This window comes from Bos mutus, chromosome 19 (assembly GCF_027580195.1).
Source record: "Bos mutus isolate GX-2022 chromosome 19, NWIPB_WYAK_1.1, whole genome shotgun sequence".
NCBI classification, from domain to species: Eukaryota; Metazoa; Chordata; class Mammalia; order Artiodactyla; family Bovidae; genus Bos; species Bos mutus.
In genome coordinates, this window is record NC_091635.1 from 30,526,916 (window position 1) to 30,546,779 (window position 19,864).

At 51.4% G+C, this 19,864-nt stretch overlaps 1 protein-coding gene across 2 annotated transcripts; it reads right to left on the reverse strand.

Annotated features, from left to right (window-relative positions):
- Positions 1–4,822: 4,822 nt before the first annotated feature.
- On the reverse strand, positions 4,823–18,254 carry ITGA2B (integrin subunit alpha 2b). Of its 2 annotated transcripts, XM_070389938.1 has the most exons (30): positions 17,673–18,254; positions 16,296–16,417; positions 16,108–16,205; positions 15,833–16,001; positions 15,494–15,543; positions 15,371–15,416; positions 15,152–15,277; positions 14,733–14,780; positions 14,535–14,578; positions 14,353–14,406; positions 14,179–14,231; positions 13,758–13,969; positions 11,431–11,613; positions 11,138–11,183; positions 10,936–11,040; positions 10,793–10,848; positions 10,547–10,698; positions 10,265–10,390; positions 9,633–9,700; positions 9,265–9,412; positions 8,586–8,678; positions 8,269–8,348; positions 7,881–7,961; positions 7,660–7,756; positions 7,408–7,560; positions 7,191–7,307; positions 6,580–6,693; positions 6,251–6,352; positions 5,933–6,049; positions 4,823–5,130 (listed from the first exon to the last, which is right to left on the reverse strand). In XM_070389938.1, the coding sequence occupies exons 1-30, from the start codon at positions 17,858–17,860 to the stop codon at positions 5,074–5,076; spliced, it is 3,105 nt and encodes a 1,034-aa protein (XP_070246039.1). In that variant the 5' UTR covers positions 17,861–18,254; the 3' UTR covers positions 4,823–5,073. The 2 variants fall into 2 exon arrangements, with proteins under 2 accessions (XP_070246039.1, XP_070246040.1); XM_070389939.1 differs by lacking the exons at positions 9,265–9,412; positions 9,633–9,700.
- Between the last annotated feature and the right edge of the window lie 1,610 nt (positions 18,255–19,864).

Sequence of the window (19,864 nt, forward strand, 5' to 3'; positions counted from 1 at the left end):
TCTTGTCTAGTCTTCCTCCTCTTGAGTTCTAAGCAAGTTCCTTAGCCTTCTGCTCCACAGCCTTCCTTTAAGATGAGAGTTGTGGTAATCTCTGCCTTGTAGGATTATTGTAAGGATTAAAAGAGATAATGATGTAAAGGGTGCTTTACTGGAGCGCAACAGATGTTGCTGTTGGCTCAGGGTGAGGTTCACCCTCGGGGTGAGGCTCACCACTGCCCAGTAGTATATCCATCCCAGGGCAAACCAAATGCTTAGAACCGCACGTTTGAATCCCGCACTGGAAGCTTGCCCTGGCACCCACCAATCTCTCCTTTCCAGTTTCTGGTCATCTTTATCATTCAACTTGGTCAAATCCTCATCTAATCTGCATCCCTCTTCTGGTTTTCTTTTGCTTGTCACCTTCTCTTTCTCACAATATGGTGCCCTGAAGGGGCCTGGACACTTAGGGTAAGGAACTCCCTGTCCCTCAGAGGTCAAGCTTTTTTCCTGGTTAGGTGCCTCTTTTGGGTCTCCTGTCAAGGACACATAATTATGAGCTTGTGAACAAAACCACACCACCTGATTGATTCTTTGTTTCCCTCCCTCTCTCTCTCGTTCTCCCTTCCTTCCTCCCTCTATCCCATTTTCTTTCTTTTTCACAAATTTCCATCTATTCATATTTCCCCCTTCTAATTCTTATGTAACCAATTTTTTTTTTCACAACCTCAACACAGGATTTAGCACTCATTCCTGGTGAATTTCATCTTGTTGGTTTCAACCCAACTTTACAATCTGTCAAGGCTGCCTTGAATCTGCTTCATCACCCATTGTATTGGAGCTGCCTCTCAGCCAGCAGCCATCTGCAGGGTGAAAGCAGCTTTGCTGCCTCCATTCACGGGACTCATGACAATACCAGGCATCCCGAGGATGGAGCTTTGGGATGCCCCCACAGAGATTGCCTCTGCTTTATCAAAATTGTTCAATTTTAAATCCACGTCTCTATCATCCAGGTCACAATTCTGTCTTGTTTATAAGGACAAATGCCAAATGCTTTGCTGGATCAAGATAAATTGTCTGGGGCCATCCAATTACAATGGCCACGGGAAGAGAGGGTTTGGCTGCTATTTAAGGATCACAGCTTAATATTTTCCTAAATGGTCACAGTCACCCATGAAGAAACCTGTTCTGGAATATGCCATGCATGGATGTCAAATTGTTCTCTTTACATAATTTACCTTTTACCCCTTTGGGTAAAATCAAATGCCAGCAGCTCTTGTGTGGTAAGTCTGTTCATCAGTGGCTTCCCTCAACACTCAGCATCAAGTCCAAAGTTCTTCCCCATGGCTGCAAAGTGCTGCATGCCTGCCCCCACCCCTAACTTCATCTGGATTCCTCGCCTGCCTTCAGCCCAAGGGTCTCCTTTCTTTCGCTTGAATACGTCAAGCCTGCTCCCACTTCAGTTCAGTTCAGTCGCTCAGTTGTGTCTGACTGTTTGTGACCCCATGGACTGCAGCATTCCAGGCTTCCCTGTCCATCACCACCTCCCGGACCTTATGCAAACTCATGTCCATTGAATCGGTGATGCCATCTAACCATCTCATTCTCTGTTGTCTCCTTCTCCTTCTGCCTTCAATCTTTCCCAGCATCAGGGTCTTTTCCAATGAATCAGTTCTTCACATCAGGTGGCCAAAGTATTGGGGTTTCAGCTTCAGCATCAGTTCTTCCAATGAATATTTAGGATTGATTTCCTTAAAATTGACTGGTTTGATCTCCTTGCAGTCCCAGGGACTCTCAAGAGTCTTCTCCAACATCACAGTTCAAAAGCATCAGTTCTTCCGTTCTCAGCTCTCTTTATGTTCCAACTCTCACATCCTTACATGACTACTGGAAAAACAACAGCTTTGACTAGACAGACCTTTGTTGACAAAGTAATGTCTCTGCTTTTTAATATGCTGTCTAGGTTGGTCATAGCTTTTCTTCCAAGGAGCAAGCGTCTTTTAATTTCATGGCTGCAGTCACCATCTGCAGTGATTTTGGAGCCCCCCAAAATAAAGTCTCTCATTGTTTCCATTGTTTCCCCATCTATTCGCCATCAAGTGATGGGACCAGATGCCATGATCTTAGTTTTCTGAATGTTGAGTTTTAAGCCAACTTTTTTTCCCTCTCCTCTTTCACTTTGATCAAGAGGCTGTTTAGTTCTTCGTTTTCTGCCACAAGGGTAGTGTCATCTGCATATCTGAGGTTATTGATATTTCTCCCAGCCATCTTGACTCCAGCTTGTGCTTCATCCAGTCAGGTATTTTGCATAATGTATTCTGCATATAAGTAAAATAAGCAAAGTGACAATATACAGCCCTAACATGCTCCTTTCCCAATTTGGAACCAGTCTGTTGTTCGATGTCCTGTTCTAACTGTTGCTTCTTGACCTGAATACAGATTTCTCAGGAGGCAGGTAAGGTAGACTGGTAGTCCCATCTCTTTAAGAATTTTCTGCAGTTTGTTGTGATCCACACAGTCAAAGGCTTTGGCATAGTCAATAAAGCAGAAATAGATGTTTTTCTGGAACTCTCTTGCTTTTTTGATGATCCAATGGATGTTGGCAATTTGATCTCTGGTTCCTCTGCCTTTTCTAAATCCAACTTGAACATCTGGAAGTTCATGGTTCGTGTACTGTTGAAGCCTGGCTTGGAGAATTTTGAGCATTACTTTACTAGTGTGTGAGATGAGTGCAATTGTGCGGTAGTTTCAGCATTCTTTGGCATTGCCTTTCTTTGGGATTGGGATGAAAACTGACTTTTTCCAGTCCTGTGGCCACTGCTGAGTTTTCCAAATTTGTAATATATTGAGTGCAGCACTTTCACAGCATCATCTTTTAGGATTTGAAATAGCTCAACTGGAATTCTATCACCTCCACTAGCTTTGTTCATAGTGATGCTTCCTAAAGCCCACTTGACTTCACACTCCAGGATGTTTGGCTCTAGGTGAGTGATCACACCATTGTGGTTATCTGGTTCATGAAGATTTTTTTGGTACAGTTCTGTGTATTCTTGCCACTTCTGCTTAATATCTTCTGCTTCTGTTAGGTCCATACCATTTCTGTCCTTTATTGTACCCATCTTTGCATGATATGTTCCCTTGGTATCTCTAATTTTCTTGAAGAGATCTCTAGTCTTACCCATTCTATTGTTTTCCTCTATTTCTTTGCATTGATAACTGAGGATGGCTTTCTTATCTCTCCTTGCTATTCTTTGGAACTCTGAATTCAAATGGGTATATATTTCCTTTTCTCCTTTGCCTTTAGCTTCTCTTCTTTTTTCAGCTATTTGTAAGGCCTCCTCAGACAACCATTTTGCCTTTTTGCATTTCTTTTTCTTGGGAATGGTCTTAATCACTGCCTCCTGTACAATGTCATGAACCTCCGTCCATCATTCTTCAGGCACTCTATCAGATCTAATTCCTGAATCTTTTCATTCATCTCTCTGCTTATCTCATCACAAGGGCTTTCCCTGACCACTTTCCCTAAAATGTCAGCCCTCTCCCAGCACCAATTATTCGATCACTGTCTCCTTATCTTTATTTTGACCTCCACTGATCATACATTAGTTTGTTCGTTCTTTCCTCCTGGTCGAATGTAAGTTCCATGAGCTCAGGGACTTTGTTTCATCCCTTGCTCCATCCTAGCACTGGAACAGGACTAGGCACATGGTAGGTGCTCCATAAATATTTACTGAACTCATGAATCAACACATCTCTCAGGACTCCAGGAGGACCCCCCCACCGCTACTCACTGGCTCCAGCCTCCACCATGGGACAGCTGTGTTCCACTCCCAGCTCTCCTGCGAGCTCCCTGCCTGTGCCCTCATTCCAAACTGAAGACCCCTCCCCTTAGTGGGGAAGAAGGAATAGCAAGTAGCAGGGTAGCCAGAGAGCAATGCCTGCTCTTCTGTGCCTGCTGAAACTCTGCCTTCCTCAGACAGGGCTTACTCAGCCTCCCTCTGCCCCTTCTCACTCTGAACATCTTTTTTTTTTTTAAGATTTTTTGGGGGTGTGGTTTCCCTGGTGGTCTAGTGATTAAGAATACCTCTGCCAGTGCAGGGGACATGGATTCCATCCCTGGTCAGGGAAGATCCCACATGTCTGGAAGCAACTAAGCCTGTGTGCCACAACTACTGAAGCCCAGCTCACTGCAAGGAAAAGCAGTCCCGCCTCCCGGCAACGAGAGAAAGCCCAGGTGTAGCAAGGAAGACCCAGAGCAGCCAAAAATAAAAAATAATAAATAAATCTTACAAAACATTTTTATATGGGCCATTTTTTTTCTCTTTATAGAATGTTACAACATTGCTTCTGTTTTATGTTTTGACTTTTTGACCCCATCAGAAATCGAACCTACACGCCCTGCATTGGAAGGTGAGTTTTAACCACTGACCACCAAGGAAATCCCTGAATACAGCTTTAAGGACCTTCTTTTATGAGAGTGGAGACAGCGTATTACTTCCCCAACTCTCAACTCGGTGTTTATTTCCTCCAAAATCATGGGAAAAAATATTGTTTAAATTCACCCACCAGGGACTCAGCCTCCCTTTTCTGATGCGCCCAACCCCCCTCTCACCCAACCACCCTGAGACACCCCATCCTCCTCCAGTCTCACTTGGAGGCTCTGCCATCCCTTTTCCCTTGTTCCACTCTTTCGCTCCTGATACTCCCCAAAGACAGTAATTTGCACCCTAACCCTGGCAGAGACCTCTCTGCTCACACTTCTTCCAGTCCTAGATTCCTCAGCCCAAACATCACCTCAGGCCCCTCTCCTCTTCTGACCCCCAAGAAGAGGCAGCATGCTGTGGAGCTGGGTTCCAAGTTCTTTATTAGGCAGCAGAAGAGGGGGTGACTCAGCTCTGAAGGGAGGGAGAGGACATCAGGAGGCAGAGAGATGCTGGCCCAAGTAGATGACTCAGGGTCCATCTGATCTCCATCTCCACTATTAGAGTGTCACCCTCCCAGCCTTGGGCAACCAGAGATTGGGGGGGGGGCACTCATTGGAGAAGGGACACAACATCACACCCAGCCTTGCTGCCAGGACAGAGATGTGTGGGCTCATCACTCCTCTTCATCATCTTCTTCTAAGGGTGGACGATTCCGCTTGAAGAAGCCAACCTAGGAGGTGCACAGGGGCCAGGGATGGGGTGTAAAGGTGATTTTTTCAGCCCCAGAGCAGCAATGGAGAATGTATGCTAGAAACCAGTCAGCCACAAGGTCCTCAACCTGGACCAACACAATCCCCACTATATGATCAAGTGGAGGCATTTCCCATTTAGAGATAATGCATGAAACAAAAAAAAAAGATTTTAAAATTTTGCTTTTCACTTCCTGAATTTTTCTTAAGTACTGATGATTATGTCTCTATATGACTCCAGCGTGTGATGGTATATATTTGATTATTATAAGTCTAATGTATGTTTTCCCTAAAAGCACTGTGGCTTTTTAGGGTTTGGACACTTGAGCGAGTTTGATAACAGTGCAGGTGTTCTCCAGGGGCAGAGGAGGGAATGACCCACCAGGGACACATTGGAGCAGGAAGACCTGGGTCCTTCTGGGGGAGGGACAGAGCAGGGAGGAGGTGAAAATTCTCAGGGGTCAATGGATTCCAGAAGGCAAGACTCAGTCCCTGGGACTCCTGCTCTCAGGGGGAACGGGTCTAAAGGACTTAGGATTTCAGGTGCCACCTCTCCCAGGGACCTGTGCCCTGGAAGAGATCCTCTGGAAGGTGACATTCTAATAGTGGAGATAGAAATCAGATGGACCCTGGGTCATCTACTTGGGCCACCATCTCTCTCTGCCTCCCAGTGGGATTGCCTGCCCTCCTCACCTCCGACCCCCACCACCTCACTTCTACCCTCCCCACACCACCACCCCCCCGCCCCGCCCACCACCACCTCAACCTTGCTTCATGCCTCACCTTCCACATGGCCAGGATCAGGAATGTGAGCAGCAGCAGGCCGCCCAGCACGCCTACCAGCACCCACCACATTGGAATCTCTCTCTCCTCCGAGACCCGAAGCAGCTGCGTCTGCACCTGAGGGGAGACCCGCGGGTCTCCTCAGTCAACGGGACACTTGCCTTTCCCAGAGACTCAGACTTGCGAGCCGGTGACCTGCGGCCAAGCCACCTCCTTGTCCCACCTCTCAGATCCAGGCAGTCCCGGCTGGGCAGGGACTCAGGGAAGACCAATGGGAGACCCGCGGGACCCTTTCTGCCACCACCATTCCACACCCACCAGAGCTTCCCCGCTGGGTAGGCTGAGGGCAGGCACGGAGTAGGGAAAGGAGGAGACGTTGAACCAAGCGTGCGACTGCAGCACAAACTGATCCAGGGGCCTCTGTATGGGGTGGAGGTGAAAGGCGTTTACCCGAGGCCTCTTGGTTGCAGGAGTCCCGGCCTCGGACTCGGCTGTACGGGAGATCCGCCGGACCTAGTTCTATCCACTCCAAATTAAACCCAGCCCTCACGCTCTCCCCGCCCTAAAGCCCCGCCTCCTCCCAAGCTCCGCCCCAAGTACATCAGGCCCGCCTCTAGAAGGCCCCGCCCACCCGCATCCGGGTTCACCTCTTGGAGGATGGGCCTTGACAGCAAGGCCAGCACCGTGACCATGACCCGCTGCCCGCGTGCCATCTCCTGCAGCTCACACTGCACCACAGTACAGGGCGCCGAGTCGCAGCTCTGAGGGGACGAGTCGCAGCTCTGAGGGTCCCCAGCCCCTACTGATCCATTATCACCCCCATCATAGGACCCAAGTCAGAGCGGGGTTGGGGGTCGAAGAGCTTGGGCCAGGCCTCCCTGTCGGGAAGGGCCTCAGATTCAAGCTTGGGACGTTATCTTTGAATGGGATTGCTCACACTGTCCCAGAGATACAGGGAAAGGGCAGGAAGAAGTGGGTCAATCGTATAGCGTTCAGTACTAAGCCTTATTGTAACCCTGCTTTGGCATTTATTCATTTTCTTTAATGTACTGGATACCTTGAAATATACAAGTGCTCCCCCCCACCCTCACCCCAGACACAAGACGAGCACAATCCTTCATATTCACCTGGAGGTCCCTGTGAGACCAAGGTGACCCACACGAGGTCCCCACCACACCCTTCTCTCTCCTCTGCCTCCCATCCCCTCTGCCTCTGGGCCCCAGGGTGGCCCCAGCTGGAGACCACAGAGCCTGCTCACCACCAAGATTGGATCTTGGAGCCTTGAGGGCTGCTTCTCCTCCGGCAGGACCGCCTGTCTGCGATCCCGCTTGTGATGGGCTGGGGAAGGGCTGGGGGTGGGCAGCCTCCATTCCAGCTGAGGAGGCAAAGAGGCCCTCAGGTCTCACGCTCTGCCCATCTGCCAGCCCTCCCACAGGGGCCCTGGTTGATGGCTAGGGATTCACGCAGGCTCTCACCTGGAGGGGGTTGGGAGAGGGCTGTGAGGCGCACTGAAGGCCTCCCTGTGGATGAATATCCAGGATGTAGAGCAGGTCTGAGGGCTGGGACTGGCTGGGGAGGTAGAGGTTGAGGCGGAGACCACTTACAGCACCAGGGCCATTGTTGTGGAGCTGGCAGGGTGGTGGCGGCAGGATGTTAGGAGGCTCAGCACCAAAACCAGCTCCTGGGACCCTCCTACCCCAGCCTGGGGCCCAGAGCCTCCTTCCTACCTCGTAGGTGTGCTCCACTTTGGGGCCCCAGCTGTCAGAGCTGTTCTGCCCATTCCCTTCTTCTGCAGCCACCACCAGGGAGGCTGGAAAGGAATTCCTGCAGAGGCCCGAGACCCCCAGAGTGAGCCTTGCCCCCTGACTTGCCTGTGGGGGTTTGCCCAGGACCCCCTGAGCCTCAGGGCTGTGCCTGCCAACTCCCTTTTGTTTCCCTGGCCTCTCACCCTCTCAACTCCACGTGGGCCACTGCCCGGACTGGCACATCCAGCTCCACCATCTCACTATTTGGATTCTGGCTGTTCTTGCTGTAGGAAGGGGGCCGAGGAGAAACAGATCAGGGATACCAGCCCAGTGAACATTAGGACTCTCAGGGCGGGGGGCAGGGGAGGGAGGGCAGAATATCAGAGGGCTCAGGAAGAGCTAACTCCATAAACAGCACACCACACTAAAGTGAGTTCCTCTAGGGCTCCAAAACTCAAGTCTCTGAGGAAGAAAGGAAACAGGGAAGTCTAAAGAGCATGCCTCCTAGAGAACCCTTCTGTGTGGCGGGCATCTGAGGGTCTCTGTGTGGGGATCAGACAGGGGGAGGGAGTGCCCCCCAGTCTAGTATACCTCCTGATCTGCAGCAGGAAGGACACCTGCTCCCCAGCCTCTTCCAGCTTCTCCACGCTCACCCACATCATGACTTCTATCTGAGACACGGGGAGGGCCAGAGTCACTGTCCAGATGCCCACTCTGAATGTAGCCTCCAGTCCTCGTCCTGAAGACCACTCAGAGAGGGAGTCACTCACCCAAGACCACACATCCAGGGAGTGAGAGGACAAGGATTCCAGTCTGGAGCCATCTGACTTCAAACCCAGCCCCCGAAACCCAGCTGTCTATGAACCCCTGGTAGAGGAGACCCAGCACCCAGGCCTGAGTGGCCTCACCTGGGCGTTACTCTTCATGGGGTTGCCCAGCTCACACAGCACCACCTTGGTCTCATTCTCCTTCTTCTGGTTACAGATGAGTCTCTCAAACCCCTTCAGAGAAGCAGTTCCGAGAAAGAAGATGGTTACACAGCATCCCTTATATATTTAAGGTCCCTTGGAAAGTCAGGGTGGGGAGGATTCCAGGGTGGGATGGAGGGTTTCAAGGGGAGGTGGAATTCAAGGACTGTCACATTCCTGTTTATGTATTACTGTGTATTACTGTATGTCTTACTATTCTTTTTAATGATTAAAAAAATGAAAACCACAAAACATCATATGGAGGGTAACTGCATTGTTATAAACTGCATCAGTAAAATAAAAAATAAATATACACTTATGTAAGTATCCATTTCAAGAAAAAAGAACGCAAGAAAATCCAAATTTAACAGTACAGAAATTTAAGGGAAATCCAAAACCAGATCTAAACGGTGGCTCCTGTTAACAGTTATTTCCTGATTTTATAATCGAGTTCTTGAATTGTATGCCATTAGCAAATATTCCTCTTTCAAATTAGAGGGGTAAAAAAAATCGGAGCTCTTGAAGGAAAGCATAGAGAAACGGGAGCTATCAGGTGGGAGATGAGAATCAAGGCTCCCACACTTCCCAGGTCCCCATGGACGCCCAGGTTGGGGCTCACCTCCATGTTGCTGACAGCCCGCATGTAGTGGGCGCCTGGGGGCAGGTACACAGTCAGCTCAGCCTCGTAGGCTCCCTCACCCTCATTGGCCGCATCCATTTGCAGCTCCAGCACGTTGTCGGCTCCAATTAGGAGTGGGGAGCCCTTCCTGTGGCGGTTGAGAAGTGAGTAAAGCCAAGGAGGCTGGGTCCAAGCCCAGGGGCTGGGATGAGGAGACGGACTGAGGCCAGAGTATCAGGATCCAGGTGAGGAGGGGCTGTCGTCAGGGTAGACAGGGAGGGGTGGGGGGGCAGTGGGTGGTGTTGGGGGGCAGTGGGTGGTGTGGGGGGCAGTGGGTGGTGTGGGGGGGCAGTGGGCGGTCTTCTCACACGCTAGCAGTGAGCTGCAGCTGCGGCACACACAGGTCATCGTCCCCACAGTCCAGAATGATGCGGGTCTAGAGGGGACATCTCATGTGGGTGGGTAGGTTTGGGGGTCACAGTGGGTTTGGGGAATTAGAAGGTTTGAGAAGAAAAGGTTGATGATGATATCAGAGCTTTGGGGTTTGCCTCAGGGTTTGGGATGATGTCAGGGCTTTGATGATGCAAGGAAATCCATCAAACGTTAACAATATTTCCTGTTAACATGTATTTCCAGATTTTATAACTCAGTTCTTGAATTGGATACCATCAGCAAATATCCCTCTTCCAAATTAAGGGGAAAAAAAATCACAGCTCTTAAAGGAAAGCACGGAGAAGTGGAAGCTCTCAGGTGGGAGATGAGCGGGTAGACATCAGGGTTTAAATGAGAGTTTAGAGGTGATGTCAACATCTGAGGTTTATATGAGGCTTTGGGGGTATTGAGATTTGGCAGTTTTCATTAGGGTTTAGAGTAACACCAGAGATTAGAGGTGACATCCAGGTTTGGATGTCTATTTGGATGTCAGTATGGACACCAACCCAAACCTTGACAATCTTGCAGGGGTCCTCCCCCTCCCCTGCCTGCACCTGCCCACCTCTACCTGTTCCTGGACGTGGGTGTTTCCATGCAGCACGAGAGCAGGGGCTCCTCCATCCTTCTCCGGCGGCAGGGACACACTAAAGCTGAGCACGATAGGGCTTAGCTTGTCCCGGAAGTCGGCCTCATCCTAGGGAAGGGGGCAAGAGACGGCTGTCTTGCTACCACGTACCCTACCTACCCTGTGTGTCCTGCTGACCACCCCTGCAGCGCCTGGCCCCATGCCCCGGGGCTGGATTAACAGGCTCTGCACACCCAGCCCTGCCCACCCCCAGCCTGGGCATACTCGAAGGAAGGCCGTGGCGGTGGAGCAGTTGGGGTTGTGTCTGCCTCTCAGATCCAGGTTCAGGATGGTGCCTGCCTGCTGAGAGTCCAGCAGTAGGACCCGCCGGCCCTGGCGGGGCTTCTGCCGGTCCAGCTGCAGCTCGGCATTCAGGTCTGGCCCAGGCAAGCGGGGCACGTCAGAGTCTCCCAGGCCAGCCTCCAGCGGAGCCCAGGCCCACATGCCTCCTGTCCCCAGGGTGCCACTCACGCAGCTTCTCGGGAATGTTGTGCCCAGTGGCTCCCACACACATCTGGATGTTAAAGCTGCAGAGAGATGAATGGGGCTCTGGGGCTAGGGTCGCCCAGCTGAAGTCACAGATCCTGCCTGGCCCATACCCTCCGTTTCCTCACCAGCTCACTGGGGTCTTGGTCTGGGACAGGACACAAGTCTTCACAGCAGGGTTCAGTGAATCTTGCACCATCAGCTGGACAGTGACCATCACCACCGGCTGAGCCCTGGTGGGAATTGGGAGGCTTGCCTTGGTGGCCCCTCCTGACCTAGTCTCTGATGGGGTGGGTTCTTCCCCATCCCACCCCTGGAGCCAGCGCTCACCTGTATACCACGACCTTGCTGGCCCCGTAAGCTCCCACAAGCAGGTCTATAGACATTGTGGGAAGGAGGGGAGGTGTCAGAATCGTTAATTAGAGAGTTATGGGGTCTTCATCTCATTTTCTCAGGGGTTTCCCACACTACCTCCCCCCCATAGGAGGTTTGATCTGGCCCCCCAACCCACAGAGTTCTCAGTGGGGCACCAGGTCAGGTTCAAGCCCCTTGCTGTGTCTCTCAGTATCTCCAGCTAATGCCCAAGGGCCCTTCCTGTCTAGTTGGAGGCAGGTCAGGGGCACCTGGGTATCCGTTGTCATCGATATCTGTGGCACCTCGAAGGGAGAAACCAAAGCCAGAGCCTGTGGGGAAGGGGCTGTCTAGGACCTGGGAGGGGGACGGGTTAAGCCCCTCACTCTGACCCAGGTACACCAACACTTGGCCTTGACCGCTGGGACCCCCACAGGGGGCGGCTACTGCGACATCTGGAAAGAACAACAGAAAGGGAGTAGCTATCTGTTATCCAGTCTCTCCAGGCCCTGTAACATTTTCCTGAGCTCTTTCTCTAGGCAGACCCCAGGGAACCAGGAGAGGAATGTGGGGGTCAAGGAGGCATCTGCCCCACTCTCCAAGAGTTTACAGTTGGGTGGGAGGAAGACCCATCAAGTCAGATTATTGTAAAAACAGTCTAACAGCCCTCACTATCTATTGAGGACAATATATTGTCATGATTTCTTTTCATCCTGAAAACTAGGCACTATTATTCCCATTTTAAAAGAGAAAATAGAGTCCCAGAAGATTAAGTAACCAAGACCTGCTAAATATTTGCCCCCTCTTCAGCTGGGGCATTCCACTCCCACCATGTAAACCCAGGGTCACACCATGGGGTTGTCATCACTAATAACTTTAATGACCACTCTTGAAAATGTAATCATCATTAATAATCTTATTAATCTGTAAGAATTCTTTGCATGTGATGGCAATTAAGATCTTTGATATATATATATTGTAACTGTCTTTCCCTTGCTTTTTGACTTCATGGTATGTTTCCTGTGCAGTTTTTTTCTTTTAAAGATCTACTGACTTTTCTGACAGACTCAGCACAGTCTCGTCCAGTCACCTGATCTTTGGCTTCCCCATCTCTCCACCTATTTTCTAAACATTCAATTACCCTTGCCATATCCTCAGCCATCCCGCCCCATTGCCAGTCCTGGCCAGACCCCACCACACTGGGCACCATGAATTCCTGACCTCCAGCCATCACTAGGGGCCTCCGTGTATGCCTAGCAGTCCCTCAGGGTTTTCTGCTCAGCACCTATTTCAAACCTTCTCTACTCAATCAAGCTCCCTGCCTCTCACTTCCTTCGCAAACAGAAGCAACCAAACTGTTGTGCTCTTTGCTCTTCTCCCCTCTTGAGCCTAGAATAGTGTCCCTCCTACCCCTGCCACTAGGCTGAGCATCCCAGCCCTGCATCTCTCAGGCATTGCAGGGACCAACCTCCAGCTCACTCCCCGCCCCTATTTCCCCACAAGATCATTTTTCTCCACATTCCACCTACTCCATAGTCTTTACAATTAAAATAGCCTTCCTTTGATCCTCATCTCCTTTCAGTAATCACCTTTCTCTTTCTCCTTTCACAAACTGGTAGAAAGAGCAGTCTACTCTGGCTGCCATCAGATCTTCACGTTCATTCATACCTTGCACCATGCTAGCCCTGAATTGGTTCTTGTCACTGTCACCAATGACTTCCTTCTTGCTAAAGCCCAGGAATACTTACTTCTCTAGCCCCATCTAATTGTATCTTTTAGCAGCATCTGGAGCCACTGACCCAGCTTCCTTCTGCTTCCAGTACTCTTCCTTTGAGTTCTGGGCCATCAGATCTCCTAGTTTCCCTCCTACCCCTCTGAACATCCCTCTGTCTCCTTTCTAGATCTACTTTCTCTGGGAGTCCCCTAAGTGCTCTTGCTCCCCAGGGCTCTCTCCTGGGCTTCTTCCCACACTGCAAGCTCCCAGGGCCTCATCGACCTTCCCCAATCCCCTATCTCCCATTCAGACCTCTCTGCTGGAAATGGAGGAAGTCACACCCAACTGTTCTCTGGATACGTCTGCCTAAGGCTCCCAAGCCTTTCGTGATCAAACAAGTCCAGGGAATTCCCTGGCGGTCCACTGGTTAGGACTCCGTACTTTCACTGCCAGGGGTATGGGGTTCGATCCCTGATTGGGGAACTAAGATCCTGCAAGTTGTGTAGCATGGCCAAAAAAGAGAGAGAAAGACCAAATGAGAGCAGAGCTGAACTGCTGATCTCTCTCCAGGCCTGTGGCAAGACTTGAGTTTCAGGCAGTGAAGGGCACCACCACCCACCCAACTCCTCTCTCTTAGCCCCACCTCCAGTCACCCATCAAGTTCTAGTAATCTAAGTAATAACTATCTAGAAATCACCCTCATCTCTAACTCTGCTGCCAAAGCCCACATCCCAGTGGTCACCATCTCTTGCCTGGACTAATGCAAACAAATCCCGACTGGTCTCCTTTAACTCTCTCCTGCTCAAAGCCCTTCCTGGCTCCCTCTGCCCTCAGGTCAAATCCACGATCTTTGCCATGGCATAAACCCCTTCTCTCTTCCCTTACCGTTGTAGCCATCCCGGTTGAGGTCTCCCAGAGGTGCAATGGCTGAGCCAAATCGCCCATAGAGCTGTGTGCCAGTCAGCAGTAGGTTGGGGGCCCCCAGCATTCGGGCGCCTCGAGTCTGCAGGAACAAGTACACACGCCCCACCTCGGCCAGCTTGCGGTCAGCACGGCTCTCCATGTACAGTGGTGCACCCACCAAGAGGTCATGCCTCCTGCAGGCCCAATGGGTGGTTATGTGGGGATGGGCTACAGGGATGCTGTGGGCCTGAGCTCAGGCTTACCCATCCTTGCCCTCCCGCTCCCCTCAGTGGTCATGTGTGAGTGAGGGCTGGGAAAGGAAGAGATGGGAGACTGAGGGCAGTCAACACCTCTGGTAATTTGGGACCCAAGTGGGTAGGGGTGGGGGCGCCTGGCTTCTCACCCATCCCCATTGACGTCAGTGACGGCCACTGAGTGCCCAAAATATGAAGCCATCTGCAGGAAATGGGGCACACCTTAATTTCTGTCCTCATACTCACACTTTGATCCCACCATGTCTCGTGGAATATTCCAGGGTCTCAATCCCTTGCCTTGGCCACCCCCACCTGATCCTCACCTGCTCTCCATGCAGCCGGTGCAGCATCTGGTGGTACGAGTCCAAAATTTCCACCTGCTCAGAAAACATACAGGAGCATGTCACAGTTGACCTCACCGCAGAAGGGCAGGAAGTTGGGGGGGCGGGGGGCGCGGTTCAGGCTGAAGAGTGAAATCAGTGAGGGGTGGACAGAGGGCACTCACCGCTCCCAGGGTCCAACTCCAGGTGGGGGCACCGAAGACATACTCTGGGGAGAGTTGGGCCCAGAAAGTGAGGTCTCTGGAACCCCCACCTGCCTCCCGCCTGCCCTTCCGAATCCCAGCGAGATTTCGATGCCGGTCTTGGAAGTGCTCCTTTCCGGGCGGGACTCCCCAAACCCCACCCCTAAGTGAATTTCTTGCCTGTAGTGTTGGGATTTCCGTCGAAGTTGCCCACGGCCACGGAGTACCCTGAAGGCACAGTGCGAATTAGTCCTTCCGGGAGGGTGAAGCAGGGAAGGGGCCCGAGTGGGAAGGGAGGGGACTCAGAGACCACCCAGTTCAAACTCTGCATTGCGGAGACGGGGAAATCGAGGCCACCGAGAGGTCAAGACCTGCCCGAGGCCGCGAAGCGAATTCAGTGCGAGAAGTCCACATGCTCGCCATTGGGAGCTGGGCTGTCTGCAGAGGGTAGGGAGAGGGAGCTGCCTGAGCAGAGTGGGGGCGCCTTAGTCCTGGGGCTGGCCAGCCAGAGTTGACAATGGGGCGTTCCTGCAGGGGTAGGACCGGGCCGGCGGTGACACTTGAGTGCTAGGAAGCCTCGAAGGGAGGTGCCACGTTACCCTGATAGCCGTCGTAGTATTGTAAGTGACTCTGGTCGTAGGTGAACTGGGTGGGCACGTGCCACAAAAGGGTGCTTGGGCGGTAACTTGAGATGATATCGGCGATTGGAGCCCGAGCCAGGAGACCTAGGGCGCGTGCGACAGTTGGTATGGGCGCCCAGGAGTCTGGGGTCTGCCCGGGTCGAGAGAAGGGAGGGAGGTGTACGGATGGGCACGTACCTACGAAATAGTACCCGCCAGGAGCCCCAAGCACCAGCTCCCCAGCCTGAAATAGAAGCTCTGAAGGTGAGAGAGGGTCCTGTTTGGGAGGACACCCCCACGCCGTTTATGCTCCCTACTCGCCTGAGTGACTACCGAGCTGAAGCCGGCTTCGCAGTAACGCCTGTCGTCTCCTAGAGAAGGCAAAAAGGAAGGGTCAGCGAAGCCCGCTCTGGGGGGTGGCGCGGAGCCGGGAGGCGGAGTCAAACGAGGGCGGGGCCACAGGGTAATAAGGGACGTGATTTCCTATCGACACCCAGTAGGCATGGCATGGGGGTGGAGTCAGGAACTGGGCCATCTGGGCGACCCCAGACTGCAAGCAGGATTTGGGAGAGTTGGAGGCCAGGAAAGATCGGGTGAAGGGGCGGGGCTAATGGATAACCGCCGCGAGTGGGCGGGGCCGAAACGGAGAGCGGAGCTCACTGAAATGATTTCTCTCGTAAAACTGGCTCATTTTGTTGTCCCGGCAGGGCGAGTACTCTGTGCGGTCGCCGTTTTGGAGCTGAGCCACGAAGCAGCCACCTACGGGCGTCTTCTGAGCCTCCTCCTCGTTCCGATCTAGGACGTTCCAGTGCTGCCAGGGGGCGCAGGCCTGAAGCAGAGCCAGAGGGGAGTGGGGAAGGGGCGGGACTCGGGTTCCTCCCTCCACGTGTCCCCGCCCTCCGTCTGCTCCCCGATCCCGGTCCGGTAGCGCCCACCACAATGCTGTCTCTCCAACTAACGACCGACGCCCCGAGTCCTTGCCCGGCCTTGAAGGTTTGGAAAGTTTGGGTGCCTATGCTTCGTGTTTCATCATCTGGAGGGCACAAGAAGGGGGTAGGGTGCTGAAGCCCGGCTGTCCGCGCTCCTTGTAGCCCCTCCCTTTCTCTTCTTGTGCGAGACTCACAGAGGTCGAAGGGCAGCGAGATGCACTGGCCGCCCTCGGCCTTCCAGGGGCACAGGAAAACGCCGCCGGTCTCCTCCTCGCTGTGGCCCAGGGTCCGTGGGGCGCCCACCACGACGTACACACTGCATAAGAAAGCTGGGTGAGCGCTCCGTGGATTCTGGGGTATCCCGTGCCACAATGCCTGTGCACACCTCGGGAGGGCGGTGTGCCTTGAGGGTCACTGGATCTTTTCTCAGTGAGACGACACAGACCATAGAAGCCAATCTTTTCATTTTATGGCCAGTGAAACTGACTCCCAGCGAGGAAAGTCACATACTCATCAGAAACCGCGGAACTTAAGGATAAAACTGAGACTATAACTTAGTAGATCTAGGTTCAAATGACAGCTCTATTGTATATAAAAGGTGGACAATACCAATCAATGCTGTCAGGAGAAGTAAATGAAATAAACGCATGAAAAACATTTATGCCAGTGCCAGACAAATAATACATAACGAGGGCTCCAAAAATGCTGTAATTTTTTTTTCTTTTTAGTTTGAAGGATGTTTACTAAGTAGTGCCCATGAGACCAGTATCTGAAAAAGAGGAGAAAGAAGCAGGAGCAGGCAGGGGGCATTGAGTTGAGATTCAGACCGAATAATAGCCATGGGTCGATGTCCTGGGAACTTTGGAGCTAGAAAGATCCTCAGAACTGTCTGGAGTTGAGATGAGAGAGTCAGACCCTTAACCTCTCCCCTCCCTCCACATTCCTCATTGACTGCTTCCTGGGGCACATTTGGAAGTGGGGGAGCTTTGAGGGAGGTGGCTCTCTTCAGCAGAGGCAACTCCCCAAGGTGCTGATACTTAAAGTTCATCTGCTATTGCTAGGCTCTGAAGCTGGACCTTAGTGTCCATCGCAATAAGGAATGAGCTCAGGGTTGTTCCTATAGCGAGAAAGAGCCAGGACTCTAATTTTAGCAGTCTGAATTTGCAGCCTGATCAATCCCAACCAATAATGCTCTATTGCTTCTTTTCAAATATCAATCATTTTGCTGGGTTGAGGGGATTGGAATAGAAAAGCAAAATGGGAGTAGACAGACAATTTCACAGTTTTGCGGGTCAACTTAAGACATGTGCTCCTTTCTGTATTTCAAGGGGATGAGGGTGGAGTGGGTCATAAAACTGACCCTTGAGGAAAAAATAAGGCATCAACATGGGTCTCCCCTTTGTCTTTGCTCTTCTCAGCTCCCCACTGGTGCCTCTCGCTAACACCCCAGTATTCCTAACAAGAACTCAGCCCAAATAGACCCTGGAAATCACTTTGCTCAACCTCTATCACAAATGGGGAACTCAAGACCCACAGAAGCAGTGATGGTGGGGAAGTTTCCCAGGGCTCACCTCCCATTGCTGTTCTTGTAGAAGTCCAGTGAAAACCCAAAGTGGCTGCCATTAGGGCCTGTGTAGACAGTGAACTGCACTGAATCCAGGTTCAAGGCCCAGGTTGGAGGCATAGCACCAGGTCCCAAAAGCAGCTGCACCCACTCCAGAAGCCAGAGGGCACGAAGTAGACAAAGAGCTCTGGCCATCTTCCTTCTCCCACAGCCTCCTAGGCAGTACTGGGTTAGTGGCTTCCTCTTTCAGTTCCACCACAGGAAGTCTTTTCTTATCAACCTGAAACCTACTTGCTGAGTAGTAGGCAGAGTCCTGGGCCATATGGTTTCTAGGGTTGCTGGGAAGAGAGTAAGTCCACCCTGGGGGTGGATGCTTATGGTTGAAAGCCAATTCTTCCCTTTTCTTGAACGTATTTTATCATCAAGTCCTGCTGGTTCTGCTCAACAATATCTCTTGAATCTTTATTCCATTTCTGCTACCACCACACTAGTCTAAACCACCGCTGCTTCCTGCTTGGGATAATGCAACATGCCTCCACTCTAGCCCAGTTCTACAGGTCCTCCTCCCCGCCCCCCACAGTTCCCTGCGCTGCCAAGGCACACTGTGACTTGGTCAGAAGTGGGGGAAGGAGTGAGGAAGCTCCTGGCCCTGATAAGACCCGAGGCTGCTGTATCCTTAAAAGAATAAGGCACTTATCCACTTCCTCCTTCTGGGACCTTTGGCAGCTTCACTCAGTCATATTGGCACAGTAGCTTCCTCACTCACCCTCCGTCCAGGGCCAAGTCTTAATGTGGCCACAGCAATGTAGCCAGTGCTGGGGGAGGGGTGGTGAATGGATCCTGGCTGAAGGGAGGAGATGGGGATAAAGTGGAGTCATCCCAGGGTGTTCTGGCTCACAGGCTCTGAGATTTGCACCAGCTGTTCAGTTGAAGGCAGGTCTAACTCCTTCTTGGGTGACAGAGCTCTTGTCCAATCACTAAGACCTGATTCTAGTGGGGTCATTGCCTAGGGGATGCCTCCCTCAATTCCTCGGGCTGGCACTCTGGGGTTAACACACAGGGATGCAGCACTGATCACTCTGCTTAGTCATGGTCTGTTCACTGGATTTTGTCCACGGGCCCCTTGAGAATGAGGTTCCTTTCTGGTGCCCCAGGACCTAGCCAAGAGCCCATCACACTGTAGGCATTGCCGACAGACTGAATAGCAGCAGGCACTGAGGATTGGAAGATGCAAATGCAGGCTCACACAGTGGAAAGAAAAGGAATAGTTTTGAGCAGAAAGGGCACTTTTTAACGGATGTTCAGAGGAAGAGGCGTGCCAAGCAAGTCTTACTGGCGCACTGCATTGTCTTCCCAAAAAAGCAGGTTGTCAGGAAGGAAATTTGAGAGATCTGCTGGGGTAAAGAACATAGTCACATTGCTTTTGCTCGTATTTTCTTTTTGAATATTTTATTTATTTGGCTGCGTTGGGTCTTAGTTGCATCATCTGGGATCTTTCCTTGCAGTGCACGGATTCTGTAGTTGCGGTGTGGGAACTGTTGCTCCTTGGCGTGTGGGATCTTAAGTTTCCCAACCAGGGATCGAACCCAAGTTCTCTGCATTGCAAGGTGGATTCCACTGGACTACCAGGGCTGTTAGATTTTCTGATCAAACTTAACCATCATCTTATCCCGCCCAACTCCCCAGGCCATTCTGGAATCCCTGCAGCACCGCCTTTGTCCTCATAATTCACCTCCTTTGAGCACACAGCTCAAAATCCTATCCCTTTCTAGGTTAGAAGCACCTTGAACTTTAGTCTGGGCCTCCTTCACTGCTGAATTCCCAGTGCCAAGCTCACAGCAAGCACGTAATACTTAGTCCTGTACTTAAGCTTCCACCCTCCCAGTCCTCAGCTGAGTGGAACTGTATTACTGGTGTACCGTGTAGCCCCAAATTAACTCACACTTCACCAAGGTTTTTAATAAATTCTCGTTCTGTTCAAGACATTGAGTGGTAAGAGATACAAAGACAGTTGTCAAGGATCCTTAAAAAACAGTCCAGAGAGAGTTAAGACGTGACATGAACACATATAACTGCAGCAGAATAGTAAATGCCTTGAAAAAGGTAGGGGTGATACCTAGCTGAAGTCATTTATATTATCAGCTTCTTCATAACAACGCTATGAATTAGCTACTATTATGTCCATTTTAGAAATGCTAA